Source organism: Berghia stephanieae, chromosome 5, assembly GCF_034508935.2.
Source record: "Berghia stephanieae isolate SIO BIC M18660-M18661 chromosome 5, UCSD_Bste_1.3, whole genome shotgun sequence".
In the NCBI taxonomy this organism is placed as follows: domain Eukaryota; kingdom Metazoa; phylum Mollusca; class Gastropoda; order Nudibranchia; family Aeolidiidae; genus Berghia; species Berghia stephanieae.
Window position 1 is genome coordinate 21,051,027 of NC_088364.1, and position 22,204 is coordinate 21,073,230.

The 22,204-nt window shown below is 35.1% G+C and overlaps 1 protein-coding gene across 4 annotated transcripts in view; it reads left to right on the top strand.

The window, feature by feature from the left end:
* LOC144972582 (15-hydroxyprostaglandin dehydrogenase [NAD(+)]-like) overlaps positions 1 to 15,944 on the top strand; it is a 36,144-nt gene extending 20,200 nt beyond the window's left edge. For 3 of the 4 annotated variants that reach the window (XM_078913957.1, XM_078913959.1, XM_078913960.1), the window contains exons 2-8: positions 1,084 to 1,185; positions 3,116 to 3,239; positions 4,923 to 5,029; positions 8,212 to 8,308; positions 10,217 to 10,293; positions 11,545 to 11,693; positions 14,116 to 15,033. In XM_078913957.1, the coding sequence (XP_078770083.1) occupies positions 1,084 to 1,185; positions 3,116 to 3,239; positions 4,923 to 5,029; positions 8,212 to 8,308; positions 10,217 to 10,293; positions 11,545 to 11,693; positions 14,116 to 14,263 (804 nt within the window). In that variant the 3' untranslated portion in view covers positions 14,264 to 15,033. Of the gene's footprint in view, positions 1 to 1,083; positions 1,186 to 3,115; positions 3,240 to 4,922; positions 5,030 to 8,211; positions 8,309 to 10,216; positions 10,294 to 11,544; positions 11,694 to 14,115 lie in introns of all 4 variants that reach the window. The other variant, XM_078913958.1, reaches the window with a different exon arrangement.
* Positions 15,945 to 22,204: the final 6,260 nt, after the last annotated feature.

Consider the following 22,204-nt stretch of genomic DNA (forward strand, 5'->3'; position numbering starts at 1 on the left):
AATGATACGATCAGACACAGGTTCCCATTCCAAGAGGCTGTTTTCCTTCGTGTGTGAACACATCACATTGTATGTGATTTTGGAAGTTATTAATTTACTTTTCTGAATATTTTAACATAGTTTGGTAAGATCCATTTGAATTTTAACAAAAAATCCAGAAAAACTAAACTGCTGTTTCCAAGTGACACAATGAACGGCATTACACCTTAACGTCATTTAATGAAATAAAAAGATCTTGTTTGTTTTCTCTTCATCTCCCTCGTTATGACAGGGATCTGATATAATCTTGCAATAATAAACAAATTCAGCACATAGTAACCCATTTAATGCATGAGACTTTGACAAATATATTTCGTTCTATAACACAATTGGTTATTTGTATATAATTATTATTTACTGTGCAGGGATGGTAGTGCTAGTTAGTGAGTGTAATAAAGAAGGGGGAAAATAGAATAAAGAGAAGGAATCGTAAAATGAGAGTTTCCTTTATATAGACTGGAATGGGGAATTTAAAAAAAAAGGTAAAGTGACACTTTGTACGTTTGATTCAAATCACAGGATTACAAATGCCCTTTGGTTAGCTGCTGAGTTTTCAAACATAATTTATATAATGGTAGTATCATGAATTAAATCGGTAGGCCACACTCCAACTCGTATCTATGTAACAAACTTGCATTTTACAAACCCTCAGCTTTAAGATATGATTTTTGAAGATCCTGTTTTTAGTTGTTGTTTTTTTTTCGATATTTTTCTTCGTACACTTATCTGTTTCATCCATTAATCACATCAAACTAATTTTCACAGTCCTGAGGATTTCATTATACAAGTTTTGTGTATATAATTCAAATAAAACAAAGAGAAATTTACACTCTCATTCTTGTGAAAACGAGTATTTAAAGGATTTTATGGAAAAAGATATTTACGATTTGACCCAAAAAGCGTCAAACTGTGACCTTTATTCTTGAAATCAAAGGGGTAACAGGCTGATTGAAGCTGTGAGTTTGAAAATTGCAACTAAGCTTCTTGTTATTTCTAAGATATCATATTGAAACTTTGACCATATAAATGTTTTAATGTCAACAGGCAACAATAATGAGTCTGGAGAAGAAGACAGCCTTTATAACTGGAGGTGCTGAGGGTTTAGGGCAAGGATTCGTTCAAAAGTTTCTTGAGGAAGGGGCAAATGTAAGTAATAGTGAGAGAAATAGCGTAGCAGATTTGTGTGTGTGTGTGTGTGTGTGTGTGTGTGTGTGTGTGTGTGTGGAAATATTAAGATTATATTGAGACAGTTAACTCTCAAAGTACAAAGCCATATAGAGCATTAATAAGGACTCAATGTCAGCTTACCATATTAATATTTTTGGTATTTAAAACACAAAATAGACAATTTTTTTTGGACAACTGAAAACAAGTTTTTTAGGCGTTTTTTCTGCCCTTTCCCCTCCAGCCTGACATTATTCAGCATCGCTCACTCACTCATTCCCTTGACCAGATGGTCACCTTTTTTCGGGTTGCAGCTTTCTTATTCTGGTGCCACTCATTTCAATCATTGGCCTTTTCTATCAACTTGTATCACGTCAAACCTGCTGTTACATCATCTCACCATTTATGGTGATTTTAGCTTTGGCTGTTGATTATAGTCCGTTCCATATCCGGTGCGCACGCGTTGATGTGTATATCTTTACAACCTTCTGAGGGATTTTATTGAAAATTGGCTCAAACACAAGAATTGTTAGTGACATAAAGCCAATTTTTATTTTCTTCATCGGTTACAGTAAGGCAAGGTGGGGGAATTCCATACCCAACTTTTCAGTTTATGGTCATAAAGTTTCTATTGATGAGGTGATCACACAACCAGAATACAAATATCCTACAGCCACAGTGTGGAATTCTTTTTCATGGCATGGGGCGATTAGCAATATTATTAGATTGCCCACAACCAGGAACTCAGAGTGGAGAGGACAAATTGATTAATAATTATGTCATTTTGATATGCTCCTCTAGTATTTGAAAACTACGGTTCCTTTGAAAGGTTATTCTTTACAAACATTACATGGAATCTGTTGATAAAGAAGTTTAGATTCAGTGACATTTCACATCATCACATTCAAAGCCCCCCCCCCCTCCCCAGTGAACATAATTCAAGAATGGCAAACATGTGCCCTGCTCGATGGGTGACCAGTGGGTTTTGTACAACATTTATGAGTTGTCTTGCTAAACAGTCAGTTGGGGATTATGTCTTTGTGAAAGGCATTTTTCCTTGTCCTATCAAAGATGGGCGTAAAAATTCGGAGGACCCTCTGTTTGTTTAAAAAAAATAATTTTTTTTTACATCAGTGACTTTGTCTAAAAAATGTATAAGTACCTCACGGGCTGCTTGTGTCATCCAATATATTACATGTCCGTGTCCACCAGGGAAGAGATAAATTATAAATGCTGTTAGCATTTTTTCAACACTGTTAAGTACTAGTAAATGATATTTATTGTTACACTATTTCAAACACTATTTCATACAACCCAAAATTATTTGCTAAGTTACGCCACTGAATGTAAATTGTTGTAAATATTTTCCCCATGGGAATGAATCAACAAACCATTACTGTAAACATTGAAATGTTTAAGTCATATTTTATTGCAAACGGTGAAAAGATCAAAGGAATTCGGCATTGTGAAAAAACTGGTCTATCACTATCAGTATTAAAAATTTGTAATGTCACTTAGAATCTAAGCCCACATGCAAAAAAAATTGGAATTGGAACGGATTGAGAATCTGTGATATATCCATGTTGATTTCCATACCAAACATAGATGACACCTACTTGAGAAGGTTTATTAGAGTATGTAATTCTTGTTCACAATGTGTGATAAGGTCAATGTCATCATCAAAATGTAAGTTACATATTTGCTTGTCTCCAGTAATGGTAGATGATTTATGGTTCTGGAGGGTTTCTTTGTAATATTCTTTCTTTCCAGATATTCGTTAAATATTTGGAAAGGTATGCATCCCTGTCTAACTCCAACCATTATTTAACATGAAAATAGTTAAATGCATGTATTTGCTTTATTTATTTTTTATTCTTTTAAACATTAATATTCTCGATTTACTTGTATACAGGTATTTTTTGGTGATATTAATGAAGAACTTGGAAAAGCTGTTACACAAGAACTTCAACAAAAATATGGAAAGGATCGTGTGAGATTTTTTCCTTTTGATGTAACTAATGGAGCAAACTTCCAAGGTTCGTGGCCCAGTATCATGGCGACAGTTTATGCTTTCATTTGTAATTAGTACAAACCTGATATATAGTTTTGATTGGTAATTCTTTTTTATTGTAAATCTAATTGTTTTCTGACATCGTCAATCACATTTTTTTAGTAAAAACTAACATTACCCTTGCATCGACAGAGTGTATAATAATGGAGGTTTTTCATATTTTATGTGCCAAAATCATTTATCCCAAAACCACTACAGGCTTTTAGTTGTTTTATCAGATTAATACAAAACCTATACTTCTTCCATTAAGGCCAAAGCTTCAGGCTGAAGATTGTATGGTTTTTCAGTAACAGGGGTTTTAGAGGGAAGCAGGGAGCGCTTTTTTGAAGTCATCAGTCGAAAGGGCTTGTTTACAATTGGTTGGTAGGGAGTTTCAAAGTCGGATGGTGGAGGGGAAGAAAGAGTAAAGATGATGGTTTGTTCTTGAGTGGGGGATTTCAAAATTAAATGCCAAGTTTCTTGTTTTATTGTTGTTCTGTTTCAAATGGCTAGTTGGAATTTTGAGTTTTCAGTTTTGTGCTTTGTGGAATATAAGGAGTTTGTTGATGGAATGTCTTTCATGTAGCGTTTTCCATTGGAGATATTTTATGATTTGAGTTTTATGCTCATATCCCGCTCATAGTTTCCACTGATCTGGTCGCCCGACGTTGGACTTTTTCTAGCTCATTGATTTCTTGTGATGTGTTTGGGTCCCACATTGAGCTACTATATTCCAGTATGGGCCTGACATGTGTTTCATAGCATTTCTTTTTCACAGATTGGTGGCAGTGGCGGATATGTCTGTTGAGGAAGGCCATGGTTCTATTAGCCTTAGTGGCTATGTTGGCAATATGCTTCTTACACTTCATATTACTGTTCAGGGTCACGCTGAGGTATTTTGCATTCTCTACATATTGTAGGGCTTAGTTATGGATTTCATAGTGGGAGTCGATTTTGTTTTTCTTTTTGTTTGTCACCCTGAGGACATGACACTTTTTGGGGTGAAATTCCATTTTCCAGCTTGCCTCCCAGCATTGCAATTTATATAATATAATATATCATTAAAGTGACCAAATGTCGCTTATGATAGTTTGTGAAATCAACAACGGTATATTTAATAAGCATTAATTCTTGAGGATGGAGGGTTACAGCGAATTTACCCAATGGCAAAGTTACCAGACTGTATCCTAATGGTAATATTAATGCTTAAAATTACCACAAGATGTCCGTTAGCACTATCCAAATTAGTCTTCATACAACTTTCACAACTCATACCACATAAAAATACGTTAATACAGATTATTAAAAAAAAGTACTGATTCAACAGATTTTATGACAAACATTAAACAAAAATAATACCAATGAATATTTTGCAACGATGGACTTTTCTGAAATGGCCTCTTTACAAATGGAAAAATCATGGTATACAAATTATTATTTTAAAATAAGCTTTACTTTCTTATCTGGAGTTATCTATTAAAGAAATGTTTCTGCCAGGGAGAGTTATTTTTACAATGTAACTTTGACTACCATTTAATTGTGTTGTAGGCCAATTATTTTTGAAGGTATCAGAATATTTACATTTATTGTCGTCATCAAAGCAGGGTATATTATTTTACACAAGATTAAACAAAACAAAAAAATTAAATCCACTTTTATCTATTTACAGAAGCCTTTGATGCAGCTGTTTTGCATTATGGAAATATTGATATTTTCATCAACAATGCAGGAATATTACATGAAGGAATGTGGGAGAAAATGATAGAAATCAACTTTGTAAGTTCAGAATTTTTGTTGTAAAGTAAGAGAAGATATAATGAACTTTATTGTACATTTAATTACAATGTGCTAAGTCCCCTTTAGATGTGCAGTTAATTCTTCCATGGCCTGGCAGATATACTTACACGGTGGACCACCGGTGAACCAACATGATGAAAGAAGTTCCGTTTAGATGTACAGTTAATTGCTCCGCATCGGATCTGGGACATAACAACTTCTGTTGTCAATCTTGGGAATATTGTGTACATGTATACGTGTGTGTGTGTGTATATGTTTGTGTCTGTGTATTAATCCATACATTAATAAACTCAAATTTAGGATTAAACATTTATTAGGAATGCAGCAACTATTATGTTACATGATGAAGTGTTGTTAACATAAGCGATGAAATGATGGAATGGGTGACTTGACGATGCGATGTGTCAAGTCATGTCATGGACGTCGAGTGATGTTAAGCTGTTGGATGGGGGGACATTGATCATGGAAAATTCTGATCTGATGTTGTAAGACACTTTGCACACTTTATTCCACTTGACTCGTGTGAATGAGTACCTGGCGAAAGGCGGCGATGGATATTGTAAGAGTGTTAGCCTAACACAGAGCTGCCAAGTGTCAGGGAACTTCCGTGACAGCCACGGAAATACTGTGCTTGCCACCGACAAACAGAAATGGCCTAAAAAGCCACGAAAGTGTTGCTGGTCTATTTTGTTATGTTCTCTATGGTCATTCAATACACATTTTGTGTGTCTGATTAGTCACATCAAAGTGTATGCAGTTGATGTGGAATAATATTATATTTTAGGAGGGTCAATGACTGTTGCATTATTATATACTTAGGGTCAATGACCCGAGATAAGATATCCGTAGTATTATTGTGTACTCTGGGGTCAATAACCAATTTATCGTTAGTATTGTTATGTAGTGTGGACTACTCTCCCTATTTAATTTTCGATGTGTGTGTGTGTGTGTGTGTGTACGTGTATGCCACCTTTGGTGTGTGTTCGGTTGAGTGAGGGGGGGGGGGGTCCTTCAGGGCTAAATCCATCCATTCAGTGCCTTGCTCTGAGACTGTCAAGGCCTGTGTCCTCTATTATTATTTGACCCCCCTTTTTAGTCTCTAATCAATCAGTAAATTTTTACACATACCGTATTATTTGAGTACTTTTGTGCCATTACCACACAGACCGTCTATAACTATAACTATCACATATGAGGAAATAGGTAAGAAATGATTGTTTTGAGTGTTCTAATATGCTAATATAGTTTTAAATTATACGCATGAGTTCATTAACAATTGTCTATATGAAGTTGTCTATAGTTTCTAAATAGACTTTTATTCGTCACTGAATTGCCGCTGAAATGAATGTCAATTGTCCCCCAAACGGATTTTGGCAAGTTGGTAGCTTTGCTAACAACCGAGTGGTACTGCGTGATATTAAAATATGGTTCCATATGGCCTGCTGAGTATTAAATGAAACTTTGATGAAGCACATTGAGCATGGTAAGTCTGTGGAAATGCGATGTATAATATGTTCATATTTTTGTAATGGTCCAGAATAAGGTTTCACAGTGCAACATATAAATAGTTGTCAGTTGTAGCAATCCATGTATTATCTTGCAAATTGATGGAAAACAAATTAAATTTACATACATCACTTTCCTCATTAAAAGAATGCAATGCATTTCCAAAGTCCAAGTTCGATAGTTCTGCTCTAGGTATTTTTTTACCTTTAATGAACGTCAAATATGGAAAGTACCGCAACATGGATTCATAAACATCTTCCCTACCAGCAACAGATAGCTTGGACATCTCCACTTACTTTACTTCTTTCCTGAAGGCGGACCTTAGGTTATTGATTTTGTTTATAACAGCCTTTTGGTCTGTAGATGGGTCAAATACATTAATTAAAAAAAAAATTCTACTAGGACTTTATTCTCCATAATGCCGGAAAAGTTCTACAGTGGTTCTATGACTTGAAATAAAAATAGAGAGAGAGAGAGCGAGAGAGAGCGAGAGAGAGAGAGAGAGAGAGAGAGAGAGAGAGAGAGAGAGAGAGAGAGAGAGAGAGAGAGAGTGTGTGTGTGTGTGTGTATGTATGTGTGTGTATGTGTGTGTGCGCGTGTGTGTAAAAGCTCAAGCTTTCCCTCTTATAACTTATATGAAAACAATAATATAATTTTATGGAGTATGATGAGGATGGTGATGGTGATATGGCGAATAGTGAAAGAGAGGGATGGTAATGGAAATTTTAGAAATGTTGTTATGAGGATGATAATAATAATAATAATAATAATAATAATAATAATAATAATAATAATAATAATAATAATAATGATAATAATAACAATGATAATAACAATAACAATACTGCACACTTATGTAGCATCATCCTTTAAGCCTCTAGTCTTTATTTCATTTTAGACTGATTTTCCTTAGACGTTTTTGACTTCAAAAAAGTTCAAGAACTCAACATTTTTCTGGGGCATCTTTAATAGAAATAGCACATGTATGTACTGTTTTGGTTTTGCTACTGTAGAGTAATCATAGGGGAATATTCAATGCCAAAGGGTCCTGATAGCTCAATAATAGAACACTTTTCTCACATGTAAAGGTATTTTCAATTCTGGTGAGATTGTTTCTGTCGCCCCGTAGTAGTGGACTGCTTAATCTGATGGAAAATGCTTTAAGATATTCCATCGTCCTGCCCCAAAAAAACAAACAAAAGCAAGCAATTGCCACTGTCCAATTAAAGATACAGAAAATACATAGGGGCTACTGTTTAATGTCATCAATCGGATCTGGACTGAAATTCTAGTGACATTGCTATGTGTCGGTTGGAATTTTTCCTGTCTTATAGTGAATAAATTTACAAGCTTTGGACTGTGTAGCAACAGCAAAGCTTGCTTTTTATTTAGTTTGAAACAAATTTAGATTTTTTTTTTCTGGTTTAAAACAAAATCAAGCAACAAAACAAAAATTAAATAAAAGATAACCCCCCCCCCCCCCCAAGAAAAAAAAAACAACAAAAAAAAACAAAAAAAACAACAAAGAAACAACAAATAAACAAAACAAAACAAACAAGCAAACAAACGAAAAAACAAATACAAACTGAAAAATTCACAACCACAACAAAACAAACTGCTGCATTACTTAACTATGCATACATTATAATTTACAGATGGCCATGGTTAGAGGTAGTAAAATAGCCATGGAGCACATGAGGAAGGATAAAGGTGGAAAAGGTGGTCGAATCATCAATATAAGTTCTCTTTTAGGTAAGGAAGTACCAATAATTGTACAATTTGAATCCTTCCTGTATTCTACAATGCAGACCTGTAAATCTTCTGACTATAATATGAACTCCCAACTGAGCAGTATTGGTTTACTATTGATCTCTCAAGCTTCTTCAGTCCTGTGAAAAGTTTTTTTTAAAAAGGGTTTTAAAGATAAAATTAAGCCTAATGCTTTGCTCTGATGTTGCTCTTTATAGTGTGGCAAAGTTTCCTGATCTGTGAAACATCGTTGATGATTCACACTTGGTAGGTTCACTCACACGATTTGAGACAGTAAGTTCAAAAATTTCTGTGCTATTTTTAAGCTTCTACCGTGGCATAGTCAAAAAGTTATATTCCTGTAATTGAAACTGCTGCTGTATGAAGTCAAAGTTACTGGGAAAGGTTTACATTATTAGAGTGACTTTTTACAGTCAACTTTAGATTTTTTCAGACTCCCCTCTGAAATCTCCTTTACCTTTGAAATCTTATTTTCAATCACCTTAATTGTGCGGTTATGTGGTCTAGTGGTATGACACTCGCTTTCGGCTCAGAAGGTCCTGGGTTCGAGCTTCGTGCTCGGCGCATAGTTGAGTAATTTGGAAAAGGCTCTTTACTCACATTCTCTCACCGTACTCAGGTGTAAAATGAGCACCTGGCCATTAACAGCGTTGTCTTTGTCCGAAAAATTGTAATATCGCCTAACAGGCGTCCATGTCCTGTCCTACATGTTAAATGCTGCTGTTGACCATGGACCCCTTGTAAAGCGCTTTGAGCACATTTAGTGGATATTGCGCTATATGAAGCTCAATTTTTTTTTATTTTGTAGAATTTCAAAATGTCAGAAGATTTAGTTGATTGGTCTGCTGACCTAAAAGTTATTGAATTGAGATTGATGGGAAATACAAATTTGACTGTTCTGTTTTCCAGGATTTACCAGTCCAATCGTGAGATTACTTGCCCCATTACATTTTGCCATTGTTTTCAACAAACTTCTAGCTGAGGTCTTTTGTTAATTACTTTCCATTAATAAAAAGTGAGCTTACAAAAGGGGAAATAGTTAAATGAATTTTTTCTTTCTTTTTCAAATGATTATTTTATCTCATAAATTTTTCACAGGGCTGTTACTGCTTGCAATTATTTTATTAAATTTATTTTTACAGTATCTTTATCCGTGTGGCTTTCTATCTAGTTCTAATGGTATCACACTCAGCTAGTGACCTGTAGTTCAAAGGTTAGAATCCAACTGTGGGGAGTTTAAAGTTGAGTCCTTGGGAAAAGCTCTTTCCTCAGTTTTTATAAAGGTGAAAAGTGGCTTATAATGGACTGTGTTTTGTCCAAATTGGGGAAAGCAACTGTTATAGTCTATTTAAAACTACTGAAGCTGGGATAAACACTGTCTGCATATGGTGAAATTGTTTAAACCAGTCATCTTTATACATTGCTTTATACATATATTCAGATTTTTCTGAGAACAAAATTTCGTAAGACTCATATTTTTTTTTCTACCGATTTTGGATTCTTTTCAACCAAAATTTCAAGGAAACATTTTTAAAACATTTTTATTTTACCCAGAAAAAATTAAATGTGACTAAATTGAACAGCAGTATATTAGTTGTTCCTCGTAAAAGCGATAATTTATTTGAGTTTAGGTGACCCGCATATGTTTTGGGTTCTCATAGATTTTTTTATCTTGAAACTTGATTCTGAAAATATTTTTAAAAAATGTTTATGACGTCTGATGGATCAGTTATGACATTCCGTCCAATACAACTATATCGAGGATAACTTCCAGCTACTGTGACTTTATGCTTCTGAAAACTACTTATGTTTTGAAATTTGTTATTATGTGAAGCTGTCTATTGATATCATACATAAATTTACTACTTGATCATTATCTTTTTCTTAAAGGATTGAAAACTTCTTACACCTCATCTGTTTATTGTGGCACAAAACAAGCAGTGCGTTCCTTCACAACGTGTATGGCAGTGAGTATCATCTGATTGTAATGTTTTGTATTCACTGAATTCCTAGTTTCTTTTTTTTTTTGGTCTTTTTATATTGATATAATGTCAAAAGAAAAGGGCAACTTTGTTTCAAGCCGATAGACAGTGAACAAAGTTAACTAGTATATATTTCTGCTTCATTTAGATTGATGACACTTGATTGACAGTTAGCCTGTGACAATACCAGGATCCATACTCAGCCCCAACTACCTCCTAGAAATACCTGCCCAAAATTGCAAAAGGGTTTATAGACCATACACCATGGATAAAAACAGCAGTAGAGCCATTTTATACAAATTGAGACATTTTTTAACCCCAAAAAAAAAAATAGTCAAGGAATATAAATCAACAGGCTTCTTTGATAGTTCCAAAATAAAATGGAACTATTCATGTCTTCGTTCTTGTTCAGTGTTTGTGTAATATGATGCAAAGCGATGGTTCACAGCAGAAACTCATACCCTTGTGAAGAATAAAAGCAATAAATCATCCCAACTATATCGGGTAATCTCTGTGGTGTAATGGTAGCCCATCTGACTGGCAATCTGAGGTTTGATCCCAAATTGAAGCAGGCTGATCTTTTGGGATGATTTTTTCTTTTCTTTTTCTTTCTGCTTTGTCTGCTTCAAACACACCTTTTCAAATGTAACATAAATCTTACATCAGTGCCTGCTCCCTAATTTGTTACTTGTATATTTTCAAATAAAAATGGAGCTACTTTACTTGTCTTTGTTCTTGTCCTTTTGTGTTCAATGTTTGTTTAATATGATACAAAGCGAGGATTCACAATGGAAGTGTGTACCCTTTGTGAAGAATATAAGCAATAAGTCGGCCCAACTATCGAGTAACTTTTGTGTTGTAATGGAAGCACATCTGACCAGTAATCGGGAGATCTGAAGTTTGATCCTCAGTCAAGACAGGCTTATTTTTTTGGATGATTTTTTCCTCTTTTTTTCTTTCTGTTTATCTAGCACTGCTTCATACACAACTTTTCAGATTTGTATCTCGTCTTGTAAAAAGTTCATGTAATGTGTTGTGTGAATCAATATGACACTGATGGCTAAATTTTGTCTTCAAGGTGACGTAAAGCAATTGACACACATTCCCTTACGTGACTCAGATATGTACCTGGTTGTAGATGATGGTAGAAATTTTAAAACTGTTAGAGGTACAAATAGTCACTCAATGGTGCTATGCTTGTTTGTTTATATATTCACTTTTTTCTTATCATTGCAGGAGACTCCGGGATTGGAATCCAACATGGGTATTGAATTCGCCTTGCTGTGCCCAGATGCTGTTAAAACATCGTTGACCACTCAACTTGATGATGACAGACTCAAAGATTATTCTAGGTTTAAAGATATTGGAAAGGCACGGACTATGCCGTAAGTTGATGACTTCACAATTTAAAGCAGGAGATTATTTTGGCTTTTGTAGTATGAATTGAAAAGTTGCTCTTGCTTGAATTGTTTTGGATACAATGATGTCCTTTCGAAGAGCGTCCTAATAGTTTAATAGAGTTCTTACATTAAAGAGACCAATTTCATGCACTGATTTTGTCTTTTTTTTCTTACCATCCTCTGACCATTCAGCAATAAATTGGTAGCTTGGTATTTTAAATCTAGCAGAGTGTACTTTGCTATAGATTAGCATTTTGTCCATTTTATGGAATAGACATTGAAATGAACTTCGGCTTTATGGACCTTATGACTTTGAAAGTACAATCTCGAATCTAGTGGGATAAGAGTCAATCTACTTTTTGCTTTTTCTGGATCACATCACCATCGTCAAGTTTTGTTATTTTTTTAAACCATCAACCATAATTTATAAAATTTTAAAAAAGAACCAACCAAAATAAAAAAAAAAACAAAACAAACTTTGCTTGTCGGTTTAAAAAAAAAAAGAATTGAATATCATGCAGTTCCTTTTTTGTTTTAACAAAGAAACAAGCTTTCTCCTTGAAAACATTTTATTGATATGAAAACTTTTATCTCTGTCTTGAACCAAAGCTGTTGCGAATATATCCACCTCTTTTGTTTACAGTTTATACAATCTTATTGGCATAAGCTTCAATGTTGTTGTTTTTTTTTTTGTTGCCTTTTTTTGTGTATTAAAAAAATGTCTTTGCTTTCATATCACATCTTTCAGAGACCCTACTCTTCTGCTATGTAGCAGAATTCTCTATCCTCTCGAAAGCTAGTAAAATCCTCCGCTATCATCATTTCGTTCGCTGGCACCTGGCTGCTAGGTTGTCTGCTCATTTCATCCATTTCATCTGTCATTTCAATACTGTCTATCCTCCGCTGAAAACATATGAGGACGAATATTGTATTATATTATTTAACAAGTACGGATTCGGATAACAAATAGGGAAATACCAGATAAAATAGGCTAAATGGAAAAATTGTTTTAAAGTGTAAGTTATGATCTATTTCCCCAAACGGAGGTGCATAAAAAACGATGTTTTAATATAACTTCCAAAGGAGGTGCATCTGAACTGTGTTATCCATTATCCCCAACGGAGGTGCATAAAAAACGATGTTTTAAAATACACCCCCAAAGGCCCAAAGGTGATACAGTTAGACAAACAATAGACATCCAGTAGAGACTGATTGCTTTTTAATGTAGGCTACATCGCCCGCCACATACCTTTTAATGTGAGAACCATCATTATAGTCGCACTACTACAACAATCACCACTACATTATCATCCCTACCACCAAAAGTATAGCCACTACCTCCACATCATCGTTTCTACCATCAGTACTATTACAATGACTACATCACCACAACTGCCCTGATATCATTCCTGCCACTACTACATATTTACCATGAAAATGTATCATAATGTATGGTCGAAAATGACCCATGACATACGTGAAAGGAGTGAGAATATCATCAACAGAATACAGTGGGGGTAAAGATCAGCAGCAAGTGCAATTCTTGGGCCACCTCTGACTCGTTTTAAACCCATGACACAGAGCAGAGGTTGAATTGATAATTAAATAGGCTGTATAAACAGCGTGTGTTAACCAACACCCCAATGGAGGTGCATAAAAACATTGTGTTAATATGCACCTCTGAAGGAGATGCATTTTAAAAAAACGGTATTTTAACCTGCACCTCCAACAGAGCTGCATAGAAACGGTGTGTAAAAACACCATCAATTCAAAACAAGTCTGCCTATTCTCACTATCAGTCACTTTAGGAGAAGCAGGAGGGAGAGCAGACTAGAAGTGTGAAGCTGGGATTGACTTCATGGAAGCCATCAGAACTTCTCAAAAGAGGAAATTTGAGGAGCAGGTTGACAAAGCTGCCAAGAAGGCCAGACAAGAAGGCATGGTGCTCAGTTTGGCAAACAATGAGAGCACCCTTTTCATCCTCCATCCCTTAAGTTTGTTGACCTGCCATTAGAGATAAGAAATTTGATTTAAGGTCTCAAATGATAAATATTTTAGAGTAACTGATATAACCAGTAATTTGATATAAGCTAAAATTATGGTGTTACAAAATTAAGAACATCAGTGTAGGCCAATTTATTTGAAATTCTATGCGTTGCGCACTATTTCTCCTTTTCAACTATTTTGCTCCTTTTTTGAAATTATAGAATGGGGTCTCTGATCTTTATGTTTAATTTTTAATGAACATTAACTTTGATAAATTCTCTTTCAAAACACTAGATTTTTCATTATGCCCATTGCCTCTCCCTTTAAATTGAATTTTGATGTTATTCCATTATAATGCAATATATATTTCTGCATTCAAAATCACGTTGTATCATGTTTATGTTATGTCATATTTTACCAGAGTGTCAATGGTGGTAGACAGTTTGTTCTCACTTCTAAAGAGGAAAGATTCAATCAACGGAGCTATTCTCATGGTGTTGAAAACAGGGGCAAGCTTTCAGAAAATGGAAAGCATAGACTTGGGAAGCGAATGGCCAATTCCTACTTAACTTTTGTGTTGTAAACACTGTTCTTAGTCCATCACAGTGAGCAATTTGGTTGAAACAAAAACGATGTGGCAGCCCTGTATAGATTTTGACAAGCAAAAGCAGCTTTGATGCAAGCCATCTTATTCAGATTGGATTACTTATTCAGATTGGATTAACTTTCACTCTTTTGTTCTCAATATTCGTTAGAGTCAAAAGAGATAATAAGCTGACCAATGCTCACTTTTCAATCCCAAAACAAAGGATATTGCTCAGTCTCTCCTTACAACTGTCATTATCTACCTGTTTTCTAGACTGGAATATCCGGAGTGGACTGTACTTTTGTTTTACATATATATTTGTTATTTGTAAACATTTAAATATGTTCCTCATAGTGGGACGTGTGCTTGTGTCAGGATGAGACATTTTGGTGATCTCAAACTAAGTACACTAATAGGATAGTGTGCTCTTAGAATCTATACCTTTTCCCTATTTGAACTCTGGGTGAGGTTCCTTACCTCCCAAGTGGGCAGTGAGGTACTTGCTGTGTCTTCTATACCCCTATATTTGTTTTCCAATTGCTTTCTGTCTGTCTTGGTTGGCACATTGACGGACAAGTCATTGAGTCATCTGTTCCTGTATGAACTAGTCCCCTATGTCTTCCTTTTCTTTTTTGGGTGCTTTTAACTCTAGGTCGACAACTTTATCCCAATCATTTTAATTTTTACTGACTCTGAAATGACCTACAAGTGTCGCCACCACCGTAAAAACCCTAAAAACAAACAAAACAAAAAGAACATGTTTGTGCCATTTTTTTTCTTCTTCATATTGATATTTACAGCTATTATTTTCATTTACAATTTTTATGTATAAGTTTACCTCACTGTTTTATATACACATACAATGTCATTCACTATCTTATTTTCATTTTGGTGCTTTTATTGCTTTCAGAATATAATAACTTAATTTTCTCTGAGATTTTCATTAAAGGACTTATAAAAATTTGTAATGCTATAGTCATTAGCTGTCCTGTTTGCCCTTCTCATAAAACTAAGAGTGAAGATTGTTCAAGCTTTTTATTTTTTTTTTGTCAATTAAATTTAAAAAATGATTATTAATTTTTGAATTTAATTTTACTCCCAAGGCTGCGATACTGGTGCTGATATCATGACCTTAATGAGTTGCAAGCGCTGTAAAACCCTTAAAAACATAAACAAAACCAGTTTGCTGTGGTTTCTCATTGTGGCCAACGGCGGATAGCATTCCCCTCAGGGCAGTGCAGGGGAATGCCATCCTGACTTGTTGGGGCTAAATTGTTCCAAACCCTTGTTATTTCTTTTATGTTCTCATATCATTTGTCCTTTCCATGTAACTGAGTCTTTTCTTAAGGGAGGGCATTCAAATGGAGAAGATGATATTTTATCCTTTGAAATCAGCTTTCTACACTATAACTATAAGTATAGTTCATTTTTGTTTATTACCTATACCTATACATGCACTCTTATACGTCGACATTGCCTAAGTCGATTTTTACCCAAGTTCTTGGTCCTTCCCCCATCTTCCTATATAACATTATTAAAAAAAAATAAAAAAATGCAACACTCCCAATAAGTTGATGTTGCTTTAGTGCTTAAGTCGATGTTCTTATCTCTTATGACCACAATAAAATCGCAAATAAACAAGTATTTCCATTGGTTAAAAAAGCTACCTCCTCCTCCTCCTCCTCATTATCATATCGTTGACTTCGTCTTCATCACCATCATTATCATCATCATCATTATTATTATTATTATTATTATTATTATTATTATTATTATTATTATTATTATTATTATTATTATTATTATTATTATTATCATTGTTATTGCTGTTGTTGCTGGTATTGTTTTGTGTTGCAGGACAAAGTAAACCAGAAAATGATATTTCGAAAATGAGAGATTATGGGGGGGAGTCCTTTGACCTCCATGGTGGACAGGAGGTTTCTTGTTATGTTCTATCCCCTAATATCTGTTTTCTGTGTTGCTTTCTGTCTTTGTCATGAAATGAGATTGCTTGGTTTTGTCCTGACCCTTGCCAGAGTCGTAGCTGAGAGGGAAACAGTCAAATGTTTAGTATTAGTTTTGAGAGATGATATATTTTTCCTTGTAAATCATCTCTTTGTTGTGTATTGTTAGTCATGTATTCTGTTTTGGATGTATTCTATAAACATTTGAGTGTATTCCTCTTAGTAAGTTCCTGTCCTTGTTTCTGGATGAGACTTGTAGATGATCTCAAACTAAGTACACTGATAGTGCGCTCTTGGAATTTCCATTTGATCTGTTCCCTATTTGAACCCTTCCCCTTCGTCTTACTGTTTCTTGTGTGCTTTCAACTTCTCCATTTTCTTCATTTATACTGGCGCTGAAATAACCTAAATGAACTAAATGTGTTGCAAGCACCGTATAACCCAACAAAAACAAACAAAATCAGAATTTATTTTCTCATATACTCGTGCCTTTTAGTGTTATTATATGCTTTATATAATTCAAATAAAATTTATTTTGCTTTTCAGTTTTTATTTTACTTTCATATAATTTTTTAGTTATTATTTTTAAAAATTCAATCTTAAATTTTGTCTTGCTGGCTGTTTAATTAATAATTTATTGTAGATCCTTTAGAATATCATTCAGAATCATGAGCCCCATTTAACAGAATGTTATCCCACACTCTGTGCATGGGTGCCAGTTTTCCGGTTCATGCCGGAATTCCGGTTTCACAATATCTCGAAGTCAAATACCTCCGGTTTCAGTGTTTTGAGTAAAATAAATTTTAAAAAATGTTGAGGGAGTACCTCTGGTACTCTCTGTCTCTCTCTGTTCTTTGGCTCCCCTAGAGAAAGACAACTACACTGTGAGTATTTCACTATGTATTATACGTTGGTTTTAAAATCAAATTAATTTCCTCATTGTGTCAATATGTTTGCTGTGTAATCATTTAATAATGGTATAAAAACGGTGATGGAATAAGAGTAAAGTTTAGGCTGCATTTTCAGTAAGAACATTTTCAGGTTTGGCAAAGTGTCGAGATTTTAGTTTCAGGTTTCATCACTTCCTCCTGCTGGCACCCATGACTCTGTGGTGTCAAACGGGCAGTCACTATTGCCTTCTACCTTTGGATAAGATGCTAGTGTATCGTATAGTATTTTCCACCTGATATGACAGATTCAACTACCCGAAAATTTCATCGACCCCCCCCCCCCCCCTCCCCAAAAAAAAACCAAAAAAAAAAAACAAAAAACAAAAAACGAAAACAAACAAAAACAAGAAACTACCAAAAAAAAAAACTTGCCTTTCAGGAAGATTGGAACCTGTCCATTTGCTGGTGAGTCTAGTGCTTTATATTTTGGGCTGGCTGGGTGCCATCTTGACCTCCCACACTGGGCAGGGAGGTCACTTGATGTGTCTTCTACCACCCTATCTTTTTCCAACTTGCTTTCTGTCTTTATCTTGGAATGAGATTACCTAGCCGTCGTCAGTGGCTGGGAGAGATACAGACAAATGTACTTTACAAGGATAGTCTGAAAAGTCTTGATGCTGCTCTCGTATTTTCAAAACTACAATAATCGATAATAAATTGACAAAATAAAGCTTTGTTTATGTCCTTTTTGTTTATTATTTTAATTTTTCAGCAAAGTCACTGTTTCTATCCACACAGAGCCGCCAACGACTTACCAGTTATTGCATCGCGTTGAAGAGTAATTTACGTGGCAAATTGAGTCACCTCCACCTGCACCTGACCATCATGCCATAATTTGACTCCTTGAGGTGTCTCTTAAGTCTTAAGAAAAGGAAAAAGTCACTTGAAGCTAAATCAGAGCTGTAAGGGGGGTGTTTTAAAGACTTAAAGAAAACTTCTTTCAATAAGATCTTGCGTTTTTGTGAGCATTCTCTGTATCCAACGACACATACCTTTCTGAAACCCAGGATTTCTCTGACGATTTATCTAACTCTTCCCCATGAAATTCCAAGCATTTGCAAAATGTGACCCAACATCTCAAAATGGTATTACATAGGGATGAACCCGATACTAACAAGTCAATTTAAAACTAAACTGGTCAAACATTTGAATTATTGCCATTTAGCATTCAAAAATATGTATTCTCCTCTATAAAGCATAGAAATTCAACGTCAGACACATATTTCTGGCCACAAATTCAATTTTCAGCATCTTTATCATCCCGACTTAATACTGTTTTGAGGAGAGGGGTCACACATGTCAGATTGTTTTATCTGATGATTGGCTTAAGAGTGTCAATGTAATCTTGATTTGATTCACTCGATGCAGCTTGTGGAAGACCACTGTGAGTCTGCTCATTAATGTTGGTGGAAACGGCATCAATTCCAGTCAAGCATTTCATTCACCTTTGAACTTGAACATTGAATACCAACATACGAGTCATCATAAGCAGGTTTCAGTCGTTTATTAATGTTTATGGGTGCACATCTCCCTGCAGTAAGGAACTCTGTCACAGCATTCTGTCTCTTGCATAATTCTGTGTGTTTTCTTGACTGACATGTCAGAATAAGAGTTCTTTCGAATAAGATAAATTAAAATCAAGAAATTGCAGCTAAACAAAATTTGGAGACCTTATTAGAAGAATAAATTACTCACATTTTGATATAAAGTTTATAATGGTGAGTTCAATACAATCAAATATAATCAATAGGCATCAAGACTTTCCAGTCAAGCCTAGTACATTTATAGTTTTGGGAGGCTATTTTTCTCCCTTTAAATCATGCCTCTTTTGTCTAATGTTATATGTTTTGTTTTGCTTTGATGATTTGAGTGTATTCCTCTTACTCTTAGTGAAATCCTGTGCTTGTGTCTGGATGATTTATAGGTGATTTCAAACTCAGTACACTGATAGTTTACTCTTGTAATCTCTACATGTCCTCTATTTGAAACAATCCCCTTTCTCTCGTGTGCTTTTATTGTAAATCTTAATTTTTATTTTTTTTATTATCCCATTTTCATCCTTTTTACTGGTGCTGAAATGACCTAAATGTGTCACAAGTGCTGTAAAATCCTTCAAAACAAACAAAAGACAAGAATGCTTTATTATTAAGGAACTGTCATAATCAATTCTTCCTCCTCACTGCCTTCTACTTCTAAGACTCATATTTGTCATGTGATTTTTTTCTTCTCTATTTCACCATTTTTCATATCAGACGTTTCATAAGTTCCTTTCTGTTATTCCATGTCTGTTCTCACAAAATACATCACCCCGGGACTTGGTGCGGCCTTGTGGTCTTGTAGCATGACAATTCACCTCAGACCTGTAAGTCCTTGGTTTGAGTCCTGCTGTGGGCATTTACTCAGATTGTCTCTCTCCGTACTCAAGTGTGAAACCTGGTTGGGGTTCCTGACCTCCCATAGTGGGCAGGGAGATACTTTCTGTCTTTTTCCCCCCTATACCTATTTTCCAACTTGATTTCTGTCTTTGTCTTGGAAAGAGATTACTTGATTTTGTCCTGGCCCTGACCGGATACCCTACTGAGAGGGGAAACAGTCAAATGTATAGTTAGTTTTGGGAGATGATTTTTTTTTCTTTGTACGTCATCTCTCTGTTATGCACTGTATTATGTTTTGTTTACATCTTATATATAATTTGTAAACATTTGAGTGTGTTCCTCTTAGACGGGACCTGTGCTTAAGGTCAGGATGGGACATTTAGGTGATCTCAAACTACGTACTTTGATAATGTGCTCTTGGAATCTATATCTGTTTCCTATTTGAACCAATTCCCCTTTGCCTTACCTTTTCTTGGGTGTACTTTAATTGTAATTCTACAACTTTTTACTATCCCATATTTTTCCTTTTTACTGGCACTGATATGACCTAAATGTGTTGCATCTGCCGTAAAACCCTTAAAAACAAAAAACAAACAAACAAGTGTGAAACAAGTACCTGGCTGGTAACAACCTCTTTTGAAAAAAAATTGTCAAAGCGCCTGATTGGTATTCTGTCTTGCCCTACATGTGAAGCTTGATGTTGGCGTGTGACCCCTTGCAAAGCACTTCGAGCAAATTAAGAGGATCTTTTGCCATATAAAAGCTCAAGTTTTTATTGAAAAGGTTTTTCCACCATCACAACTCACTGATTGTCAACTTCATGGATGGGGTTCCTGACCTCCCATAGTGGGAAGGGATGCACTTACTGTGTCTTCTGTATTCCTATATCAGTTTTCCAACTTGCTTTCTGTCTTTGTCTTGGAATGAGATTACATACTTGGTTTTGTCCTGGCCCTGGCCCTGGCCAGATACCCTGGCTACGAGGGAAATTGTCAAATGTATAGAAAGAGTTTTAGGAGATGATATTTTTTGTCTTGTAAATCATCTCTCTGTTATGCACTGTTTTATTTATGTTTTACATACAGAGGATTTGTAAACATTTGAGTGTGTTCCTGTTGACGAGGACCTGTGCTTGTTTTCGAGATGAAACATTTAGGTGATCTCAAACTAAGTAAACCGATTGTGTGCTCTTGGAATCTACATCTGTTCCCTATTTGAACTAATTTCCCTTTATTTAACTTACTTTTGATTGCTTTAATTGTAATTCTAGAACTTTTTGCTATCTCATTTTCTTCCTTTTATTGGCACTAATATGACCTAAATGTGTTGCAAGCGCTGTAAAAACATTGAAAACAAACAAAACAAACATCAACTTCTTACATATTTAGTTATTTTGGAATGCTTGATTGAGCCACATCATCGATATTTCAAAATCATAACCTAACTACTAGCTATTTTGATGTCCACTTTACAGCTCCTCCGTATTTTAGTGGTAAATATTAGATATAAAATACATCAAGATGCACATTGTGCATTAAGTAAATCTCTTTTGAAAGGCTGCCCTTGACGTAAACAATGGTAAGCTGCAAGTCTTGACACCTTCCTGGTATTTTCCAAACTTTAAAAATACAAAATTGACAAATGTATCAAAAGAAAGCTTACTTAATTTCCTTTCTATTTACCGTCAGTGGTAGCAATAGTTGTAGTAGTAGTAGTAGTAGCAGCAGTGGCATTATGTTTTTTTTTGTTTTTAAGGGTTTTACGGCGCTTGCAACACATTTAGGTTATATCAGCGACAGTAAAAAGGAAGAAAATGGGACAGTAAAAAGCTCTAGAATTACAATTAAAGCACCCAAGAAAAAGGAAGACATAGGGGAACTGGGAACAAATAGGGATCAGATGTAGATTCCAAGAGCATACCACCAATGCACCTAGTTTGAGATCACCTATAAGTCTCATCCAGACACAAGCACAAAATCCAACAAAGAGGAATACACTCAAATGCCTACATTATACAATAAAATAACAATAATACATTACAGAGAGATGATTTACAAGGAAAAAAATATCATCTCCCAAAATAATAACTATGCATTTGACTGTTTCCCTCCCATCTCGGACTCCGGCCAGGGCCAGGACAAAACCAAGTAATCTCATGCCAAGACAAAGAGAGAAAGCAAGTTGGAAAACAGATATAAGGGGATAGAAGACACAGTATGTACCCCCCTGCCCACTATGGGAGGTCAGGATCCCCACCCAGTAGCAGTGGTATTAGAAGTAGCAGTTGTAGAAGAAGTGGTAGTAGTAGTAGGTAGTAGTAGTTGCGGCAGCAGCAGTAGTATGTAGTAGTTGCAATATGCTCGTCCGATTTTCTAAGATCTAACCACTTCCCGCTACAAATTACACCTACGTTATTTCTTTCTTTCTGTTTGTTTGGGTGCTTTGTGTGGGTTTTTTTTTCTCTTGAAAGTCGACCCATATCATTGTAAAGAAAACCATTGACATTGGTTGAAAAGTATCAGAATTGTAATTTGTTGTAAATAAAGTTAAAGTTAAAACGATGTCAAAATCTCTCGTGATATCAAATAAATACATTACTACATCATGGGAAGAAAAAAAATCAACAAGCAAAAAG